The sequence below is a fragment of the Oryzias latipes genome, chromosome 22 (assembly GCF_053564925.1).
Source record: "Oryzias latipes strain Hd-rR chromosome 22, Olatipes_Hd-rR_3.1".
In the NCBI taxonomy this organism is placed as follows: Eukaryota; Metazoa; Chordata; class Actinopteri; order Beloniformes; family Adrianichthyidae; genus Oryzias; species Oryzias latipes.
The window spans coordinates 6,119,731-6,136,639 of record NC_136258.1 but is presented as its reverse complement, the minus strand read 5'-3'; the positions used below and the strand labels follow the sequence as shown (position 1 = coordinate 6,136,639).

The 16,909-nt window shown below is 43.6% G+C and overlaps 2 protein-coding genes across 8 annotated transcripts in view; both read right to left on the bottom strand.

Annotated features, from left to right (window-relative positions):
* Nucleotides 1-524: 524 nt before the first annotated feature.
* LOC110017551 (uncharacterized) lies at nt 525-11,562 on the bottom strand. Its single transcript, XM_078941353.1, has 5 exons — nt 11,142-11,562; nt 8,207-8,270; nt 4,987-5,064; nt 2,289-2,406; nt 525-2,055 (listed from the first exon to the last, which is right to left on the bottom strand). The coding sequence occupies exons 1-5, from the start codon at nt 11,560-11,562 to the stop codon at nt 1,627-1,629; spliced, it is 1,110 nt and encodes a 369-aa protein (XP_078797479.1). The 3' UTR covers nt 525-1,626.
* syt16 (synaptotagmin XVI) overlaps nt 8,727-16,909 on the bottom strand; it is a 28,099-nt gene continuing 19,916 nt past the window's right edge. For 3 of the 7 annotated variants that reach the window (XM_023952031.2, XM_078940788.1, XM_023952034.2), the window contains 4 exons: nt 13,663-13,886; nt 12,700-13,161; nt 12,446-12,635; nt 8,727-12,357 (listed from right to left, as the gene is read on the bottom strand). In XM_023952031.2, coding sequence (XP_023807799.1) covers nt 12,044-12,357; nt 12,446-12,635; nt 12,700-13,161; nt 13,663-13,886 — 1,190 coding nt within the window. In that variant the 3' untranslated portion in view covers nt 8,727-12,043. The remainder of the gene's footprint in view (nt 12,358-12,445; nt 12,636-12,699; nt 13,162-13,662; nt 13,887-16,909) is intronic. The other 4 variants (XM_023952032.2, XM_078940787.1, XM_023952033.2 and 1 more) reach the window with 3 other exon arrangements.

Here is a 16,909-nt window from a genome sequence, read left to right as displayed (position 1 = left end):
TGACCTTTACTCTGACCACATGTTACATTTTTGTCATCACAACTGCATCGAAATGGGATAAAATATTGTTTTTCTATTTGCTTTAATGAGCATCAAATCTGCGTTCTTTTAATCCAGATGTTCACTTCAAGTTTAATAAAGTTGTTATTGATTATGATGTTTCATAAACATTTCTATTAGACAAATGTTAATGCTGAATTCCACGATTTTAGATAGAGATCTTAATCCAGACATCAACTATATTTCTATTTCATACAATTTGAACTCAAATTGTAACCTTTTAGAAATTATGCTTCTTCACTCATAAGTTTATCCCTGAAATAATTTGTGTAATCCTCTTATTTGTTTTATCTTGCAAACAGGAGCAGAGCTACGGCTAAAATCTTTGCCCCAAGGTCTGCTGGTGTTGCACGATTCCATGAATGTAAAGCTCATTCTTATGCTCAGCAGAGGACGGTCAGTCATGTGGAGGTTCTGCTGTGGCAGCAGTTACAATCCCAAAAAAAAGAGAAGAGATCAGGGTCTTTAAGTTCTCATGAAACAATTTTATTTTGAAAAACAGAGCTGGTGCTGAAGCTGCAGACAAACACATCACACACCTCATTTGAGGACAAAAAGTTTTTCAAAATATCATCTGAAATATGACATTTTCATCAAAATATAGAATTTCAGGTTAAAATATGAAGCTCTTCTTTTTCAGCTGCCTTTTTTCTGAGAAAGTTCTGGACAGAAGCTGTGCACTCGGAGCAAAGACAGCAGCTTTGTGCAGCATCATCACACGCATCAAAGCTACCAGAAAACCCACCAGAAGATGGGGGGAAAAAAGGCTAATTTTAAAGGATGTTTTGCTCCCAAAGATTTAGTTATTTTGCTGATGTTTGTTCACAAAAATTTCTGTGAAGAATTCATTTGTAGTATGTTTTTTTTATGAACACCATGCATGTAAAGAGAAGCAAAGACACCAGGGATGGAACAGCGAGCCGAATGCAAAGCAGAAACATCTACAGGAGGTGTGAAGGAGTCTCCTACACAAATCACATGAAATGACTGACATGTACTCTCACACATTTTGAAATAATCTGATTCTGAATGAGATCAAAGTAATTTGGCAGTGTTTGTATGATTTTTATCATGAATTACAATGAGGCTTTCATTGCTTCTTTACATATTTTTTTAGTCCCATTCTTATGAAACTCTCATAAATATTAGGGTTTGAACACAGCTGTCTTTTCTGATTGTTTAGTGACTGTGACAAAATCAAATGTTTACGCAACTGAAGAGAAATTTTTCCTACAGCAAACGCAGCAGCTGCTTCACGGTAGGACAGACGCTCCTGGTTCACATGACCAACAATAACAGCAAAAATCAGAACCACAAGAGGGTGACAGAGAAGCTTCACAAACTGGAGCTGGACCTCAGCCTGATACCCTGTTGATCCTCTGGGTTATTGAGCTCCAGGCTCTGCACTGTTCTGCTCCCTGTCAGAAAGGAGAGGAGGTGTCACCCTGCAGGCAGCAGATCACGCAGCCTCCAGTGAAAGAGTGGCCACGTTTTCAGGCTGCCTCTGAAATGCAACCAGGTGTGAAGGGACTCTGGGACCACTGCTCTGAAAACGCACAGTTCAGCTCAGCCGTGGTCGTCCACGTTGCACAGCAGCACCTGGTTTGGGTGGAGGCCTGGGCAGGTTTGGAGGCTGTACAGGCAGCCCGCAGGGGCGTAGCAGGGCACCAGCCTGTAGCTCTGCAGCTCCTCCAGGCCACATGGCTGGGGGCAGCAGTCTGTGACCAGAACCTTTACTCTCTTTCTGTCAGGGTGCTCCAACCAGCCCTGGCCCTGTGTACCAGCAACAATAACCCTTTTTTCTTCCTCCTCTACCTCTCCCTCTGCCTCCTCTTCCTCCTCTGCTTCCAGCTTCTCCTCTTCATGGTGGATCTTCCTCAGCAGATTGTTAATGAGGACGGAGCGCCTCAGGTAGACCTCCGGGTCTTCTAGAAACCGGAGCTTCTCCAGCGACAGTTTCCGGATGCAGCTCCGTTCCTCCTGCAGGATCAGGTGCTGCAAACAGAGACAACAGCTGAGATTGAGCTTCTCCTCTTTGTTTTGTGGGGGGGCTTTTCTAAAGATGGTCTAAGGCTTGTTACCACATCTTTGCATCAACACCAGAAGAAATAAATTCAAAATGCAGAAGAAATGCGTTTAAATGGAGAGGTGGAGGTAAGGGAGCAACAAGCACAAGGGTCTGGAAAGTCTTCTGAGCAAAATGTCAAGAACAAAAGAAAGATTTTTACTTTTTGAAAATATCCTCGTAGGCCTCCGTGCAAATCCTCCTCCTCCGCATACTTCCTCTTGAAGTACGCAACTTTCGACGTTGTTGAATGGTTTGGTTTCTCTGATGGGAGACAGATTCTGAGGCAACAAAACACAAGTCAGTCAAAGAATGAAAGTATTCACCAACTCCCCAAAATGCACAAAGAAACTTTGTTTCACAATAAGGAGATGAGGAAAAAGTGCAAAAGGGCTTTCAGATGAAAGAGCAATTCTTCTTTGTTGCATGATGTGTAATATTGATATCTGGAATAGTTTCATAATGTATAATCAATAATCAATAAGGACGTCTTCTTCGTTACTTGGTAAATAGGCTACATTTGAGAAAGAGGTTGCACTCGACTCGGAACTTTCAGTGCAGAGTTTGTATCTTCTCCTGTATGTTTGGGCTTTCTCAGGGCACTGAGGCCATCTTCCCACAGTCCAAAATGTGTTGACTGGGTTCATTGGAATCTCTAAATTGACCCTAGGTCTAAATGTGAGTGAATAAGTGTGGCCCTATAAGAGATTGGCGGCCTCCACAGGGTGTACCCCAGCGGATGGATGGATGGATGGATGGATGGATGGATGGATGGATGGATGGATGGATGGATGGATGGATGGATGGATGGATGGATGGATGGATGGATGGATGGATGGATGGATGGATGGATGGATGGATGGATGGATGGATAGATAGATAGATAGATAGATAGATAGATAGATAGATAGATAGATAGATAGATAGATAGATAGATAGATAGATAGATAGATAGATAGATAGATAGATAGATAGATAGATAGATAGATAGATAGATAGATAGATAGATAGATAGATAGATAGATAGATAGATAGATGGGTGGGTGGGTGGACTGACTCATAAAGTACTAAGAATTCTAAGTAGAGTAGTTTTTCAAACTTTGCCTATAAAAATAACAATAATAATAATAACAGCAATCTAAATAGGTCAGTGCAAAAGTGGCAATGAGAAGATTTAAAGTGACAGTTTAAGAGTGACATTTTTTACTTAATAGCAACAATGTAAAAAAAAAAAGGTTAAGTAAATCATAACAGGGGTGGGATTATAATTTCGCTTTCACCCACTCTCTCTTAAACAATTTATCAAACTCTGTCCGACCATATTTAATCATATTTAATGGATTTGATGTGTCCTTTGTGCGCACTGAGTTAGTGCTAATATTATTTGAATTTATGATTGAGAGCAATTATAATATCAGAATGATAACATCATCTTCCGTAATTTATATTATGATCAAGTTATGTATTACAATATATCTAGACTTGATATATCTATGTTTGTTTATTGTATTTTCTTTTGTTCTGAAACCTGCTTGTCATCAATCAATTAACCCCAAATTTCAGAGTGAAAGACTCAAGACTTCAAATTCTGTGGAACCGAGTCAACTTCATCACTTTGAGACTTTGTTTTGAAAGCTTCATTCCTCAGTAAAGGGTCACCAAAGGGACACATTTGCACTCGTAAGTAGAACACTAAATTGTTGTAAACTGTGCAAAAAGATAGACACATATTTAGCTTCTTTCCTGTTTTAGCAAAAGCCTAAACGAGCATTTTGACTTGGTTCTGCTTTGTTCTCCCCCCAAATGCAAAACAAAGAAACATCATTGGCTATCTTTGAAAACACTAAATGTCCAGGAAACTGGAGAATTCTGAACCTGGAGACGGCAGCAGATTGTAAAGGTTTTGTCCCAACAACAAACTGGATTTGATCTAGTTTTAACTAAGCTGTGAACCCCAAAAGTATCTGACATTCACATTAGAACCCTTGACAGTACGATCACATTTAAAGGAGCAATTGTTTTTTTTTAGAGCTGTACTACTGAAGTTGTGTTTCTGCTTGTCATCATTCACATGTAACATTACTGAAAAAGTGTTCATATTTGTGGCATTTAGAGGATTAGTAGAAAATAAACAGTGAATTGTGCTATATTCTCCTGTCACAAGGTGGTGCTCTATCCTTTCAGCTCTTTGCTAAGTCTACTGTAAAAACTTGAAAAGATTTTTCACAGATCTAAATAATCTTCTCGTAGTTTGGTTCAAATATTAATGTTTGGGGGATTTTCTTTCTCAGCAACATTTTTGTGGCTGCATGTTGACGGATGGTTGCTGAGGGGCTGATGTGGCTCACGAGGAGCTCCAGGAGGCTCTGGTTTCAGATCTTCAGTTGATCTCAGTTCTGACAGTCTAGCATGGCATTCTGATCAGCAGCTTTCAGCTTCTGACACAAACAGTCTATTAGCACTGATTTCATATGTTTACGTAACTGCAACAACAAAAAATAAACATTAATTTAACTTATCTTTTAAAGTAAGAAAAACGAAACATATTTCTGTGTGAACAGTCCAAAGTGTTAACATAAATCTGCTGCAGCAACCATTTAAGTTTTTATTAATTTTATTATTGAAAGTATTGTTGTTTTGTTTTTATTCTGCATTGTTAACCACTTTGGTCAGCTTCTGCTGTTTTAAAAGCGCTTTATAAATAAAGTTGACTTGACTTGACTTATCCTTAAAAATGTTTAGGAAGTGTCTTCAAAACTGAATTTGCTCTCTTTTCACAGTGTTTTTCTTCACAAAACTCGTTTGAAAGGCCGATGTTTTACTTTTGATGGAAATCTGTAAGGTAGACAGTATCCTGTTACCTGCTCTCGATGACCTGAAATCTGCGGCCTGGGGTTATGTCTGAGTCTGTGTGAACGTCTTCATCCTCCTTCAGGCTCCTGTGGGGAAAACAAATGGACCAGGAAGGATGAGAAAATGTCCTAAAACAAATTCAGGACTTGAACACACCACTGGGAGAGGATCTAGATGAAGGAATCAAATGGAGCAACAGAGAGCATCTGCATTTGAAAAAGGGAAGTACATCTGCCCCCACCACCCAATGAGAAACCTGCCCGATGGGTGGTGTGGACTTCTGGGGCTGTGGCTTCAAATGTGGTGCAGGCTGCAGAAATGTTTGCTACCACAACCAAATTCAAATTAATTTTATCTCTAAAGCACCTTTCGTGTAAAGAAAACAGTTCAAGGTGTTGTATATAAAAACAAACAAAAACACCAATTCCGACTCATGCAATAAAGTAATCAAATAAGCCCCTCGTAAAAAAATACACAAAAACAAACATAAGTAAAAGAGAAATTACAAACACAAAAAAGCTAAAAAAAAAGAGAGAAACCAGAAGGTGCCGTCCATCCTGTCTTCCAGTTGGTGTCAGCATCTTTGCAGCACAACTCATCCCCAGCACCTCCTGCCCCACAGATCCCAAACCCTTGGGTTTAGTGGGCTTGACGTTGGCACACCAGGCCGGGCAGCTCGGAGGACCCGGAACAAGAGATGCCAGAGGACCGACAAGATGTACCACCAACAGTGCAGCATCGCCCAGTCACCTGAAAATCCTGGACTTGATACCAAACTACAACCAGCCCTTTCCAACTCCATACAAGGACAGCTGGTCCAACAACAAGGCCAGGTCAATGGAAAAGAAAGCTCCTCACTGAACCGGATGCCAAGATTTAGTCTGGGAGCAGACAGTAGAAGACTGAAGGACAAAGAGGATGAACCATCCTGGAAGCTACCACTGCCAGTCATCAAACAACCTTACCAGTGTCTGGAACTGTCACAGCTGAAATACAGCAAGTCATAGCTGCACAAGATCTGCAACGAAAAAAGTGAAAAGCCATGAGCATGCAAGAACTCCGACAGGGTCTCAGTAGAAAGACCAAAGGAATTTCCTTTAAATTTTTTTTTTAAAAGGATAAACAACAAATACTAAATTGAAAAACCTCAAACTAAAATGTGTCAGTTTTTCACACCAAAGCTGTGAGAAGGTCACGACTGAGTCACTGGGTGAAGAATCAAGACTGATGTACAGCATGGTTCAACAAACTGAGGGCAGGTAGCTGTGAATGCACCACAAAGTGAGAATGGAAGAGTGGGCGGACCCAACTGGGAGGAGTCACAGCTCCTAAAACAAAACAAAAGATTTGCAACAGGATATCGGGTCTTTGCCACATGCTAGCTGGCAGATTACCCATTTTGCACTGCAAGAGGCCAATCTTTATTTGTAAGACTCCTATCTGCTACTGTGAGGGTTGGTGGATAATGTTCTGAGGCCCCATGTTTGAGGAGGCCATCCTCCCCCCTGTGCTTTTTCACTTCTCCCCTGACGTTCTTCTGTTAATGAAGGGAAACAGTTCAGTGCAAACAATTTGTCATCTTTTTCTAGCTTCTGTCATCGTACAGAAACTTTTGGTCCTTTTTACCTTTTTCTCAGAACCTTAAATGTCCTTTCCCATCACACCCTCTGGAGAGACACAGTAGCTTCCTGTAGCCTGTCACCTTCTTCATCACATGGCAGCTTCTGGTTCTGATTGTCCCTCATTCACAGCACCACTGATGTGTTGTCTGTTGGTTCCAGTCACGACTGTACGGTATTTGGAAGTGTTGACGATGGTCAAGACATCCAGCATAAGCATCCACACAATATCTCATTATCTCTATTGTCATTTGGTAATGAAGGACTCACTGGGGCCTGGTTCTCAATCTTCAACATCTTCACTTCCACAGCATTTGGGAAACCTGTCATTGCTTCCTGACGTTCAGTGTTTGTACCAACGATGTACATTGAAGAAATTAACCCTTGTGCTATCTTAGATGACCCCACCCTTACATTGACGTGTTCTCCCTACCATGACAAAGGTGGATAAAGGTGGAAAGATTTCATGTAATCCATGGACACCAGTGAAGATCACAAATCATTGAAGAAAAAAGGTTCAGTCAGTGCACTGTCTAGTGGGTCTAGATGACCCAACTCCCAATGTTAAAGTGCCTAGGATAGCACAAGGGTTAAATGTGCATAAGAGCCCCATGTCTCCCATTTCTCCAAAACCAGCAAACAACATCTGCATGATCCACACCAAGAGGGGAATCCCAGCTTCAGGAACAAAAGACAAGAACTAAAAGCATTAGATCTGATCCTCAAGATTAAGACCCAACAATTGACTGTATATGAGAATTGGACGGAGTGACCCCTCCCCCTGGCATTCCAAACAGGAAGTACCCGCTGGCTCCCATACACTTCTATAAAGAAGTTATTCCAGTTATTAACAAAACAATCAGACACCTCAGTGAAACTATGTGGTCTCATGTCCAACGTTTGAAATGTTTGATTGACAGATTTCGTGTAGACCGCTTTTAAGTGGCAGGGGTGTGGCTTTGATTTCCTTTTTGTTGGAGCCAGAGGTAAAGCATTTTCCATACGTCACTCTCGCTGGGTAAAGTTCTCTGATAGTCAATGGATCCAACAGGAATCGGAAAAACCCGATTAGTGCTATCAACATCTGTGTCCATGTCAGAGAAACTGGAAAAGCTCCTCACCTTGAATGAATGGTTCTTTTTATTTGAACATCCTGTTCTGAAAAGCAAATATAGGAGCCTCCAACACATCGGCCAGAAGGGCGCATATTTTTAAGAGTCTAATCAAATACCCACGTTTTTTTGTCAAATTACTTCAAAACAAACACATTGAACTATGAACAATAAATAAAACTGTCAAGAAAGTCAATCAGTAAAAGTTTGTGTGTCAATATTCAGAGATGTGTTGCTCACTTCTGGTTTAAGAAGCAGCTGAGTGGTAAGTAAACACATTAATGAAACCGGCTTATATTTTTAGGATCTCATTGAATAATTAACTAACCCGTTCTTTCCCTTTTGGAAATCGCTTAAGTTTGATCTACTTTTCCGTGACTCCCTGATATTTTAGAGAAATCCAGATAAATGCAAACGTAGATAAATACCCTAAGCATAAAAAACATGTTAGAGAAAATCAAACATAAACAAAGTTATATTTGTCTCAAGCCTCTTACCTTCTCCAGTGCCTGTGCAGCTCTCCGTCAGTGCCCCTACCCCTCCTGATAGGATGCTCTCCTCCTCACTTGGATGTTTGGGACCCCCACCAGCTCGGCCTCGGGTTTGTGCGGGTCCCTGCAGACGGACGGACTGAAGCTCCTGTTGAGGTTGGACCCTCGCTGCTCTCCTGACTCCTCAAATGTCTCTTTAGATGCAACACACGCCGCCCGCCCTCATTGGTGCCCACGCAGGCAACTGTTTCTTGTTGCTAGGAGATGGATTGTGCACAGAGATGACGCTCAAACTTTGGTCATCATTTTACCGCATCAGACGTGTTTGGATTTAGCCCTTTCTTTTTTTTTTTTTTTTTGCTTTCTGCCTGGAAACCTCCAGGGAACCTGAGGATCTTCTCTGCTGCAGGCCCTCACAGATCCCACATCGTCTTTGTTTGGGGCTTTCTCCCTCAGAAAGCATCAATTTCAAACAGAAAGGTGCGAGGTGTTGCCGGGAAGAGAGGACGACACAAGGACACGTGACCACAGCGGGATAGTTTGGTTTTTATTGACAATGACAAACATGCAGAGTCTTCTCTGGATACTGCATGAGCTCAGCATGCAGAGTCCAGACCAGGACTGCAGGGTTTGTGAGAAGCTCAGAGCAGATTCATCATCTTTTCACCCTGAAGCGTTTGAATTGAGAAAGTGTCGGAGCGAAACTTGTGTTTAAAGACCCACTCCAATGAAAGTGGTGTTTTTGGAGTTTAGAACATGTTCTTTTTTTCTGATGACGGAGAACACATTTGACGAAAATTAACCTTAAAATTGGATTTCTGCAAATCTCTTTATTCTAATCCTTGTTAAACAGGAGCAGACGAAAAAAATGCAGTTTGTAACAGAGATTATTAGTGACGTAGAAAATAGGACGGGCGGGCCACAAGCTGCCTGCTCCCAACTCCCAGCAATGGGGAGGGGGGCAGGGTTGCTCCACGCCAACAGTCAGATAAATTTCTGATGAATTCCTGCCACTCTGCAGAAACTATATTCAAGAAAACAGCACAGGTTTTTGGATTTTGCTTAAAAACAGCATCATCATAGTTAATAGACCACTGAAACACTTTGAAAATAAATCAGAAAATGAACGGAGTGGGGCTTTAAAAGCAGCATGAAGCTTGCTGAAACTGTGACCTGCATCAGGATGGTGAGAGCACAGCAGGATGCAGACCTGTGCAACAGCAAAAAACCCCTGCATGACTGTAACCCCACTGAAGCAGCTGTGCATTTTACCGACCAAGGACATCTTTCAGAAGTTCAGAGGAAAAGAGAACAAAAAAACACAAAACATATATCAATCTGGAAAAGTCAGACTGTAGTTTGATCCTTTTTTTCTTCGATGCATGTACAGAGAAAGAAATAAGTCTGAAATTACAGTTTTAATTTATTGACAAACTTCATTTATAACTGTATTAACTTTTTTTTTTTTGAGGGGGGCATTGCATTGTGTTTCACACAACCTAAAATACTTGCAGCGCAGGAGCAAACATCTGAACTTCAACAGGAGGCTTCATGCAAATGTGTGTCACCCGTCTGACATCTCCAAAAGTTACAGGCACTTCATCCGATAGTAAAAAAAATATTTTCACATGTGCAGCTCAGTCTGATTGTCACATCTACAGTCCACGCTGGGATCCTGGTGAACATGCAGACTTACGGGAACAATGAAAAACACACCAGATGCATCAAGGTCTTCTAATAAGTACGTTGGGTTTTGCACAACAGTCCAACATGCATAAAATATACATCTGTGCTGTGAATGTGGGAGGAGAGCTGATCTTTGACTCAGCAACTCACAGTGCATGACTGCCGCACCTCCATTGTTACCCTTTCAACCCGAGGGAGTTTTGCTTTTGACTTTGTTCTCTTCGGTGGCATCAACGTTAAATAATCTATCATGTGAGGAATAAAATGTAAAGAACCACCTGAAGAGCCCAAATGAAGTCAAGCGGAAGTAAAACAGTCGTCCTCCCTGATCCCATTTTGGTAACATGCAGTAATTCCTTCATTGGTGGAGGTTCTGTGTCAGACGAGTGAACACCCTCCACCACAGCTGAAGCATACCGGCTCTGCATCCAGAGAGCGCAGACAGGAGGACACGGTTGTATTCTCAGAGCAACCATAGCAGCATGTTCACAGCTGCCGGAGCCGGTAGGAACTCTGACAGGTGGAGGAGGAGGCGGAGCTCCACAAAGCGGCATTCACCACCATGTTAGTGACACTGTGGGACTTTGTCTGTTTATCGTCAGTGTGAATACACGAGACACGTGCAAAATACAGAGGATGGAATCTCAGTCAGTCAATGGGAATTTGAAACAAAGGCATTCTGGGAAATCTGCTATTTTTGCCAGTTATGTTTCTTTAAATGCTTCAAGAAATGCAGAGGACAGTCCAGAAGAAGTCTCCTTGAGAAAACGTGCAAGTTTGCTTCAGAGCGGCGTTCCATGTCTTATTTGCTACGGAAGCCCAGAAGGAAAAATAAAGACACTTTCATGTTTCGAATGTGCTGAACATTTTGCAATTTTTAGATTAAAACAAATTTAGCAAATACATTCTGGTGAGATGTCACACTAATGTTCATTCATTGTAGACCTAAGCACCTCCACGCAGCTCAGTTCCACATCCAAATGTGTACATTTAAAATATTGTAAACCTTTTTACAACCAAAAATAAAGTTGATCTGCATTTGATGGCATATTTACTGTTGAAAGGTTTTTATGACATTCAGGTTGAGCTCAGAGTCCTTCCTGATTTATAGCAAAAGATGTTATGCAGGGTCAAAAACCCCCGTGGGTGGGGCAAACAGCGGTTAGGTGAGTTCTACCTGCAGAAGGTTCATTCATTCATGTATGGCTGTAGAGGAAGCAAAGGCAGGCATGCAGCCTGAAGTCGCATTTGGGACCAGCAGGGCCATGGGTCCAGGAGGGTTCTGGCTCCAGCAGGGTCCTGGCTCCAGCAAGGCCATTGGTCCAGGAGGGTTCTGGCTCCAGCAGGGTCCTGGTTCCGGCAGGGCCATGGGTCCAGGAGGGTTCTGGCTCCAGCAGGGTCCTGGTTCCAGCAGGGCCATGGGTCCAGGAGGGGTTCTGGCTCCAGCAGGGTCCTGGCTCCAGCAGGGCCATGGGTCCAGGAGGGTTCTGGATCCAGCAGGGTCCTGGCTCCAGCAGGGCCATGGGTCCAGGAGGGTTCTGGCTCCAGCAGGGTCCTGGCTCCAGCAGGGCCATGGGTCCAGGAGGGTTCTGGATCCAGCAGGGTCCTAGGTCCAGCAGGGCCATGGGTCCAGGAGGGTTCTGGCTCCAGCAGGGTCCTGGCTCCAGCAGGGCCATGGGTCCAGGAGGGTTCTGGCTCCAGCCTGAACCGCCCTCACACCTTCACTCCTGAGTTTATTTTTTTATTGTAGGCAAACAGCTGCTCCTTTCCCAACAAACTGCTTTATGTTAGTTTGCTTTGTGTCCCATTTGTTATTAAATGTGTTGTTTGGTGAGCTTGATGTCATGATGACCTACAGGGGTTGGGTTCTGGTTTCGGTGTTTAAAAAAACTCCTTTTTATCGTGAGGCAGAAACAAAAGAAAGCTGGTCACCAGAGGGGTTGATGGGTAAAGTCCCCGTGCGTCAGAGAAACCTCGGTGACGCGTGACTCTGAACAGACGCGTGAACTTGCAGTGCGAGTGCATGAATGAAGAAGGGAGGAGGTGCTCTGTGATGAAGCAGCAGTTGACCTGTGGGGCTGATGTAGCTCTACAAGAAGAGGGAATGTTCTGCAAGCTCCTCCGTCTGGAGGAAGGGAGGTCCTGCGGTGACGAGCCTTACGCCTCCAGCAGGACGTGCCAGCGGCACACCTGCTGTCCTCGGCTCTCCTTCATGACCTGCCAGTGGAGCTGCTCCTCCTTGCCGCTGCTGTTCTGCCCCAGTGCGATCCAGCCCACCATCTCTTTGCGCTTCATGCTGCGGCGGGTGTTAATGGAGACCAGCAGCGTGACATCGGACAGCTGGAACAGCGCCACCTGGAAGACAAATGTCTCCTTGTAGACTGGGTTGGGTTGGCCGCGGCGCACTGACGTCTTGCACCGAGCGATCTCCTGACCCACCGAGTTCAGCAGAGTCAGTCGGCCGTAGGTGTCTGGGTGAAGAAGGAGAAGAACATCTGTGGCAAGCTGGTTCTTTCCTGACTCTGAACATTAAAGCTGTGGCGCAGGCAGCATACACACCTGGAGGCCTGCTGACAGCCAGGTTTCTGAAGAGGCTGCCTCTGATGAGCTCCACAGACATGCGCCCAGTGGTGGCATTATAAGAGAGGCCCAGCAGCAGCTCGGGGACGCCTCCGTGGGTCAGGGACTGAGTAAACGAAGCAATGTCACTCTGAGAAGCTGCAGATAAGCTCAACTGGGAACCGACGTGCTGGAGGAAAGAGGGGCGTGTTAGCTGATGGCGTGTGACAACATGTAATAGCATCGCATCTCACCTTCAGGTTGCTCCGAGGCTCCAGGACCACTGTAGTCTCCGTGGTCCCTCCTTGTGGATCCAGACCACCTAAGCAAAGCACTTTCTCCCCCACCATCCTCTCACGGAACATCCTGCCCCCTAGTGCATACAGCCGGAACCGCACAGCCGACGTGTGCAGGTCGGTTGGCTCTACGTGTGAGAAGCGTAAGGTCTCGTTGAAGTGTGGACAGGGCCCTTTCTGCACCGACGTCTTGTGTCGCTGCTTCTTTGTGGGCAGCAGGAGCATGTGTACCTGCCAGGAGTCCAGCCCACTGCGGTCTTTGTCAGGAACGCCCCGTGCTGAAAGGACAGAGACCAGCAGCTTTCTCAAGCTGGGTCGGTACTCTAAAGACAGGACCAGGTCTCCACATTTACAGATGGGAGGTCGAGAGGAGGAACACAGCAGCTGAGACGAAGCGCTGCTGTGCAGAGTCCGTTCCTGCTGGGAAGAACAGGAGAAATGCAGCACCGATCAAAGACGGCTCAGTTTTACACATTTAGCTGCTTCGTTCTGCATTTGACAGATTTTGCCACTTTCAAGTGGCATGGGTGTGGCCTTCAAACAAGCCCGCCCCTAACTGAAATAGAAATGATGACTCAGATCAATTTGGACCAGTCACTGCTTACTGATGATTTTGGGTTCCAACATGGCGGCATCCACATCATGGAAAAACAGCGACTGGATTGGTTGGAGCTGGACGTAAACTGTTTTACAGTCACATATACTCAATCCAGTTTTCTTTTACAGTAAATGGTAACAACAGCCATTATGGGTGGATATGGGCTGTCTGTGAGCAAGACATTGGCAAAGTTGCAGGGACCCAGATGAAAAATGTGAAGATGATGCTTTCATCTTTCCCCAAACATAGAACAGAAAAGTTTCGTTATCTGTCTGCATGAGTTTAAAGGAAGTGTGTGATCATCACGTCAGTCCCTGAAGTACCTCTGGGCTCCAGGTGGAGGAGCTGTCTGCGGCTTCGTTTTTGTCCTGATCCACCGGCTTGTCCTCGCTCCCCTCTGCAGCCGGTCGGGTTGGACTCAGGATGGGACTTGCATCAGCGGTGGCAGCAGGACTGTTCAGGAGGGGAGCTGACATCTTCTCACTCTTGTCTTCCACTGCACAGAGCGGATCCTGGAAGGTCTGCCGGCCTGACGCTTCTGCCTCTGCTGGAAGAAGACAAAGAAGGCGGGGCAGAAAGTTACTCCCATCGGGGAGCTGTTTGAACCTTTCTACAAAAGGAAGATGGAAAACCATCGTCCAGTGACGGAAGAAGGTTTATTTCTCTGATAATGGTAAAAACATTCCAGTCTACTTGGAGCTCACACAAGCTATTTTGGACAACAAGACCCAGCATGTACAGTGGTGGACAAAATAGTTGGTACCCGTCAGATAAAGACAGAAAGTCCACAATGCTCACTGAAATTACTTGAAATGTTCAAAAGTAACAAAAATTCAAATTTATCGAAAATTAAATAATCAAAATAAGCCATTACTTTTGAGTTGTTGATTAACAGAATTATTTAAAAAAAAAAAACAGACTGATGAAACAGGGCTGGACAAAAATGATGGTACCTCCATAAAAGACTGAGAACTAATTGCCCAGGGGGGCATGATTAACTCAGGTATGTCCTTTAATTGACATCACAGCTGTTCTCAAAGCCATAATCAGTCAGTCTGCCTATTTAGAGGGAGACAAATAGTCACGTTGCTGTTTGGTGAAAAGGTGTGAACCACACTGATCATGGACAACAGAAAGCCATGGAGAGAATTGTCCCAGGACATTAGAAACAAAATTATAGACAAACATGGTAAAGGTAGAGACTGTAAAACCATCTCTAAGCAGCTTGAAGTTCCTGTGATGACAGTGGCACATATTATTCAGAAGTTTAAGACCCACGGGACAGTAGCTAACCACCCTGGATGTGGCTGGAAGAGGAAAATTGATGACAAATTGAGGAGACGGATAGTTAGAACTGTATCCAAAGAGCCCAGAACAACCTCCAAAGACGTTAAAGGTGAACTCCTAGATCAAGGTACATCAGTGTCAGATCGCACCATTCATCGTTGTTGGAGCCAGAGTGGACTTCATAGGAGACGACCAAAGAAGACACCACTGTTGAAAATGAATCATAAAAAAACCAGACTGGAATTTGCAAAAATGCATTCTGGGAAAATGTCCTTTGGACAGATGAGACAAAACTGGAGCTTTTTGGTAAGGAACATCAGCTCTATGTTGGTAGACTCAAAAATGAAACATACAACGAAAACAACACTGTCCATACAGTGAAACATGGAGGAGGCTCAGTTCTGTTTTGGGGCTGCTTTGCTGCATCTGCCACAGGGTGTCTTGAAGTTTCAGGTAAAATTAAATCTCAAGATTATCAAGGCATTCTGGATAGAAATGTGCTGCCTAGTGTCAGAAAGCTTGGTCTCAGTCGCAGGTCATGGGTCTTCCAACAGGACAACGATCCAAAACACTCAGCCAAAAACCCCAAAGAATGGCTAGGAGAAAAGTGTTGGACTATTCTGAAGTGGCCTTCTATGAGCCCAGATCTGAATCCCATTGAACATCTGTGGAAGGAGCTGAAACATGCCATTTGGAGAAGACACCCATCAAATCTGAGACAACTGGAGCAGTTTGTTCATGAGGAGTGGGCCAAAATACCTGTGGACAGGTGCAGAAGGCTTATTGACAAATACAGAAACCCTTTAATTGCAGTGATTGCCTCAAAAGGTTGTGCAACAAAATATTAATTTTTGAGTACCATCATTTTTGTCCAGCCCTATTTCAATAGTTTTTTTTTTAATAATTCTGTTCATCAACAACTCAAAAGTAATGGCTGATTTTGATTATTTAATTTTCAATCAATTTTAATTGTTACTTTTGAACATTTCGAGTCATTTCAGTGAGCAGTGTGGACTTTCTTTCTTTAACTGAGGGGTACCAACAATTTTGTCCACCACTGTAAAGCTTTAAAAGCTTTCTGAGAAACTCCAGATCTTTGTGCAACTACTGACAACTGTGGGCATCAGCGGGTCATTTTACAGTAATTTGGGTCTGTTTGGGAGATGCTCCACTTCTCTACCTTTAGACTGCGGAGATCCCCAGGGATCCACTCCTGGTCTATTCTTTTGCATTTCCTGTTCTAATTCTGCCCCACTTTAATGCTGATGGTTGCCATAGATACGTGTTGCTCTGTGACATTTCGACTAGATTCCTGAAGGTTTGAAAGTGAGAAAATGAAAATCTTTTCGTGGTAATGTCACCCTGATGGACCTCGAAAATCATGTCAAGTCATCTTTGTGTTTCTTTCGAAAACGGAGTCATTTCTGTGAAAAGACTCCGGCACTATTAATGTGTCGCTGTAGCAGCCTGTCAACAGGTGGCACGAGTCCAGAGCGCTGCTGCTTCAACCAGAAGCGGGAAACACATAATTTCATTCACAGCCAGATGGATTTTAGGATTTTATTATTAGTTTTTTAGAGTTATAACTGAAAAATCAGCTGCTCACAAACTATTGACTGAAACTGAATTGATTAACATTTATATGTGTTAGCATGTGCTGCTGATAGAACCTAATTTCTTATTATGGCAACTTCCATTTAACATCAAAGGCTCTTCTTTATTGATCATTTTTGGTTGAGATAAAAAAAAAAGTCAATTTATTTTCTGACGTTTGATCTCTTGTTATCCTTACATCTTTGGATCTCTGCTCTGCAGCTCCCGGTCAACGTTAAGGCGGTTTCAGACCAGTGGAAGAAAAAACAGAAAATGAGGAAGAATTCTGATAGAATAACTGTGGGTTGCTGCTGAAAATGAAATTCCTTGATGAGAAGATGAAATCGTTAAAGTGCTTTCATTCCTTCAGTTAGTGACAGAACCCAGACCCAAAGAAGCATTACAGATGAGTCCTGCTGTCTCCAGCGTTTCTGATTCCACACAACTAAAAGCTGAAAGTCGCTTTAGTCGTTTCTGCAGACTCCTGTTTGACTGTGATCACTCGCAGAAGTCCATAAATGCATGAAGCAGCATGAATGGGAGTTTACTGTCGACCTTCAGCTCCTACAAAAACTCTGCACCAGAACATTCTGTTCCTTTTCAGGAAGTTACCGATTTCATTCTCTAAATTCACAGCTTTGTTACAGGCTTAGACATTTGCTCTGGTGTTATAAAAAACCTTTACTTCAG

What these genes read in the sequence shown, in the direction of transcription:
- LOC110017551 (XM_078941353.1), bottom strand. Translation starts at nt 11,562, where the DNA reads ATGGCCCTGCTGGAGCCAGGACCCTGCTGGAGCCAGAACCCTCCTGGA. An exon ending in CTGCACAGGCACTGGAGAAG is followed by an intron (nt 5,065 to 8,206) that starts GTAAGAGGCTTG and finishes TTTTCCCCACAG; the next exon opens with GAGCCTGAAGGAGGATGAAG. An exon ending in TACGAGGATATTTTCAAAAA is followed by an intron (nt 2,056 to 2,288) that starts GTAAAAATCTTT and finishes CTCTGTTTGCAG; the next exon opens with CACCTGATCCTGCAGGAGGA.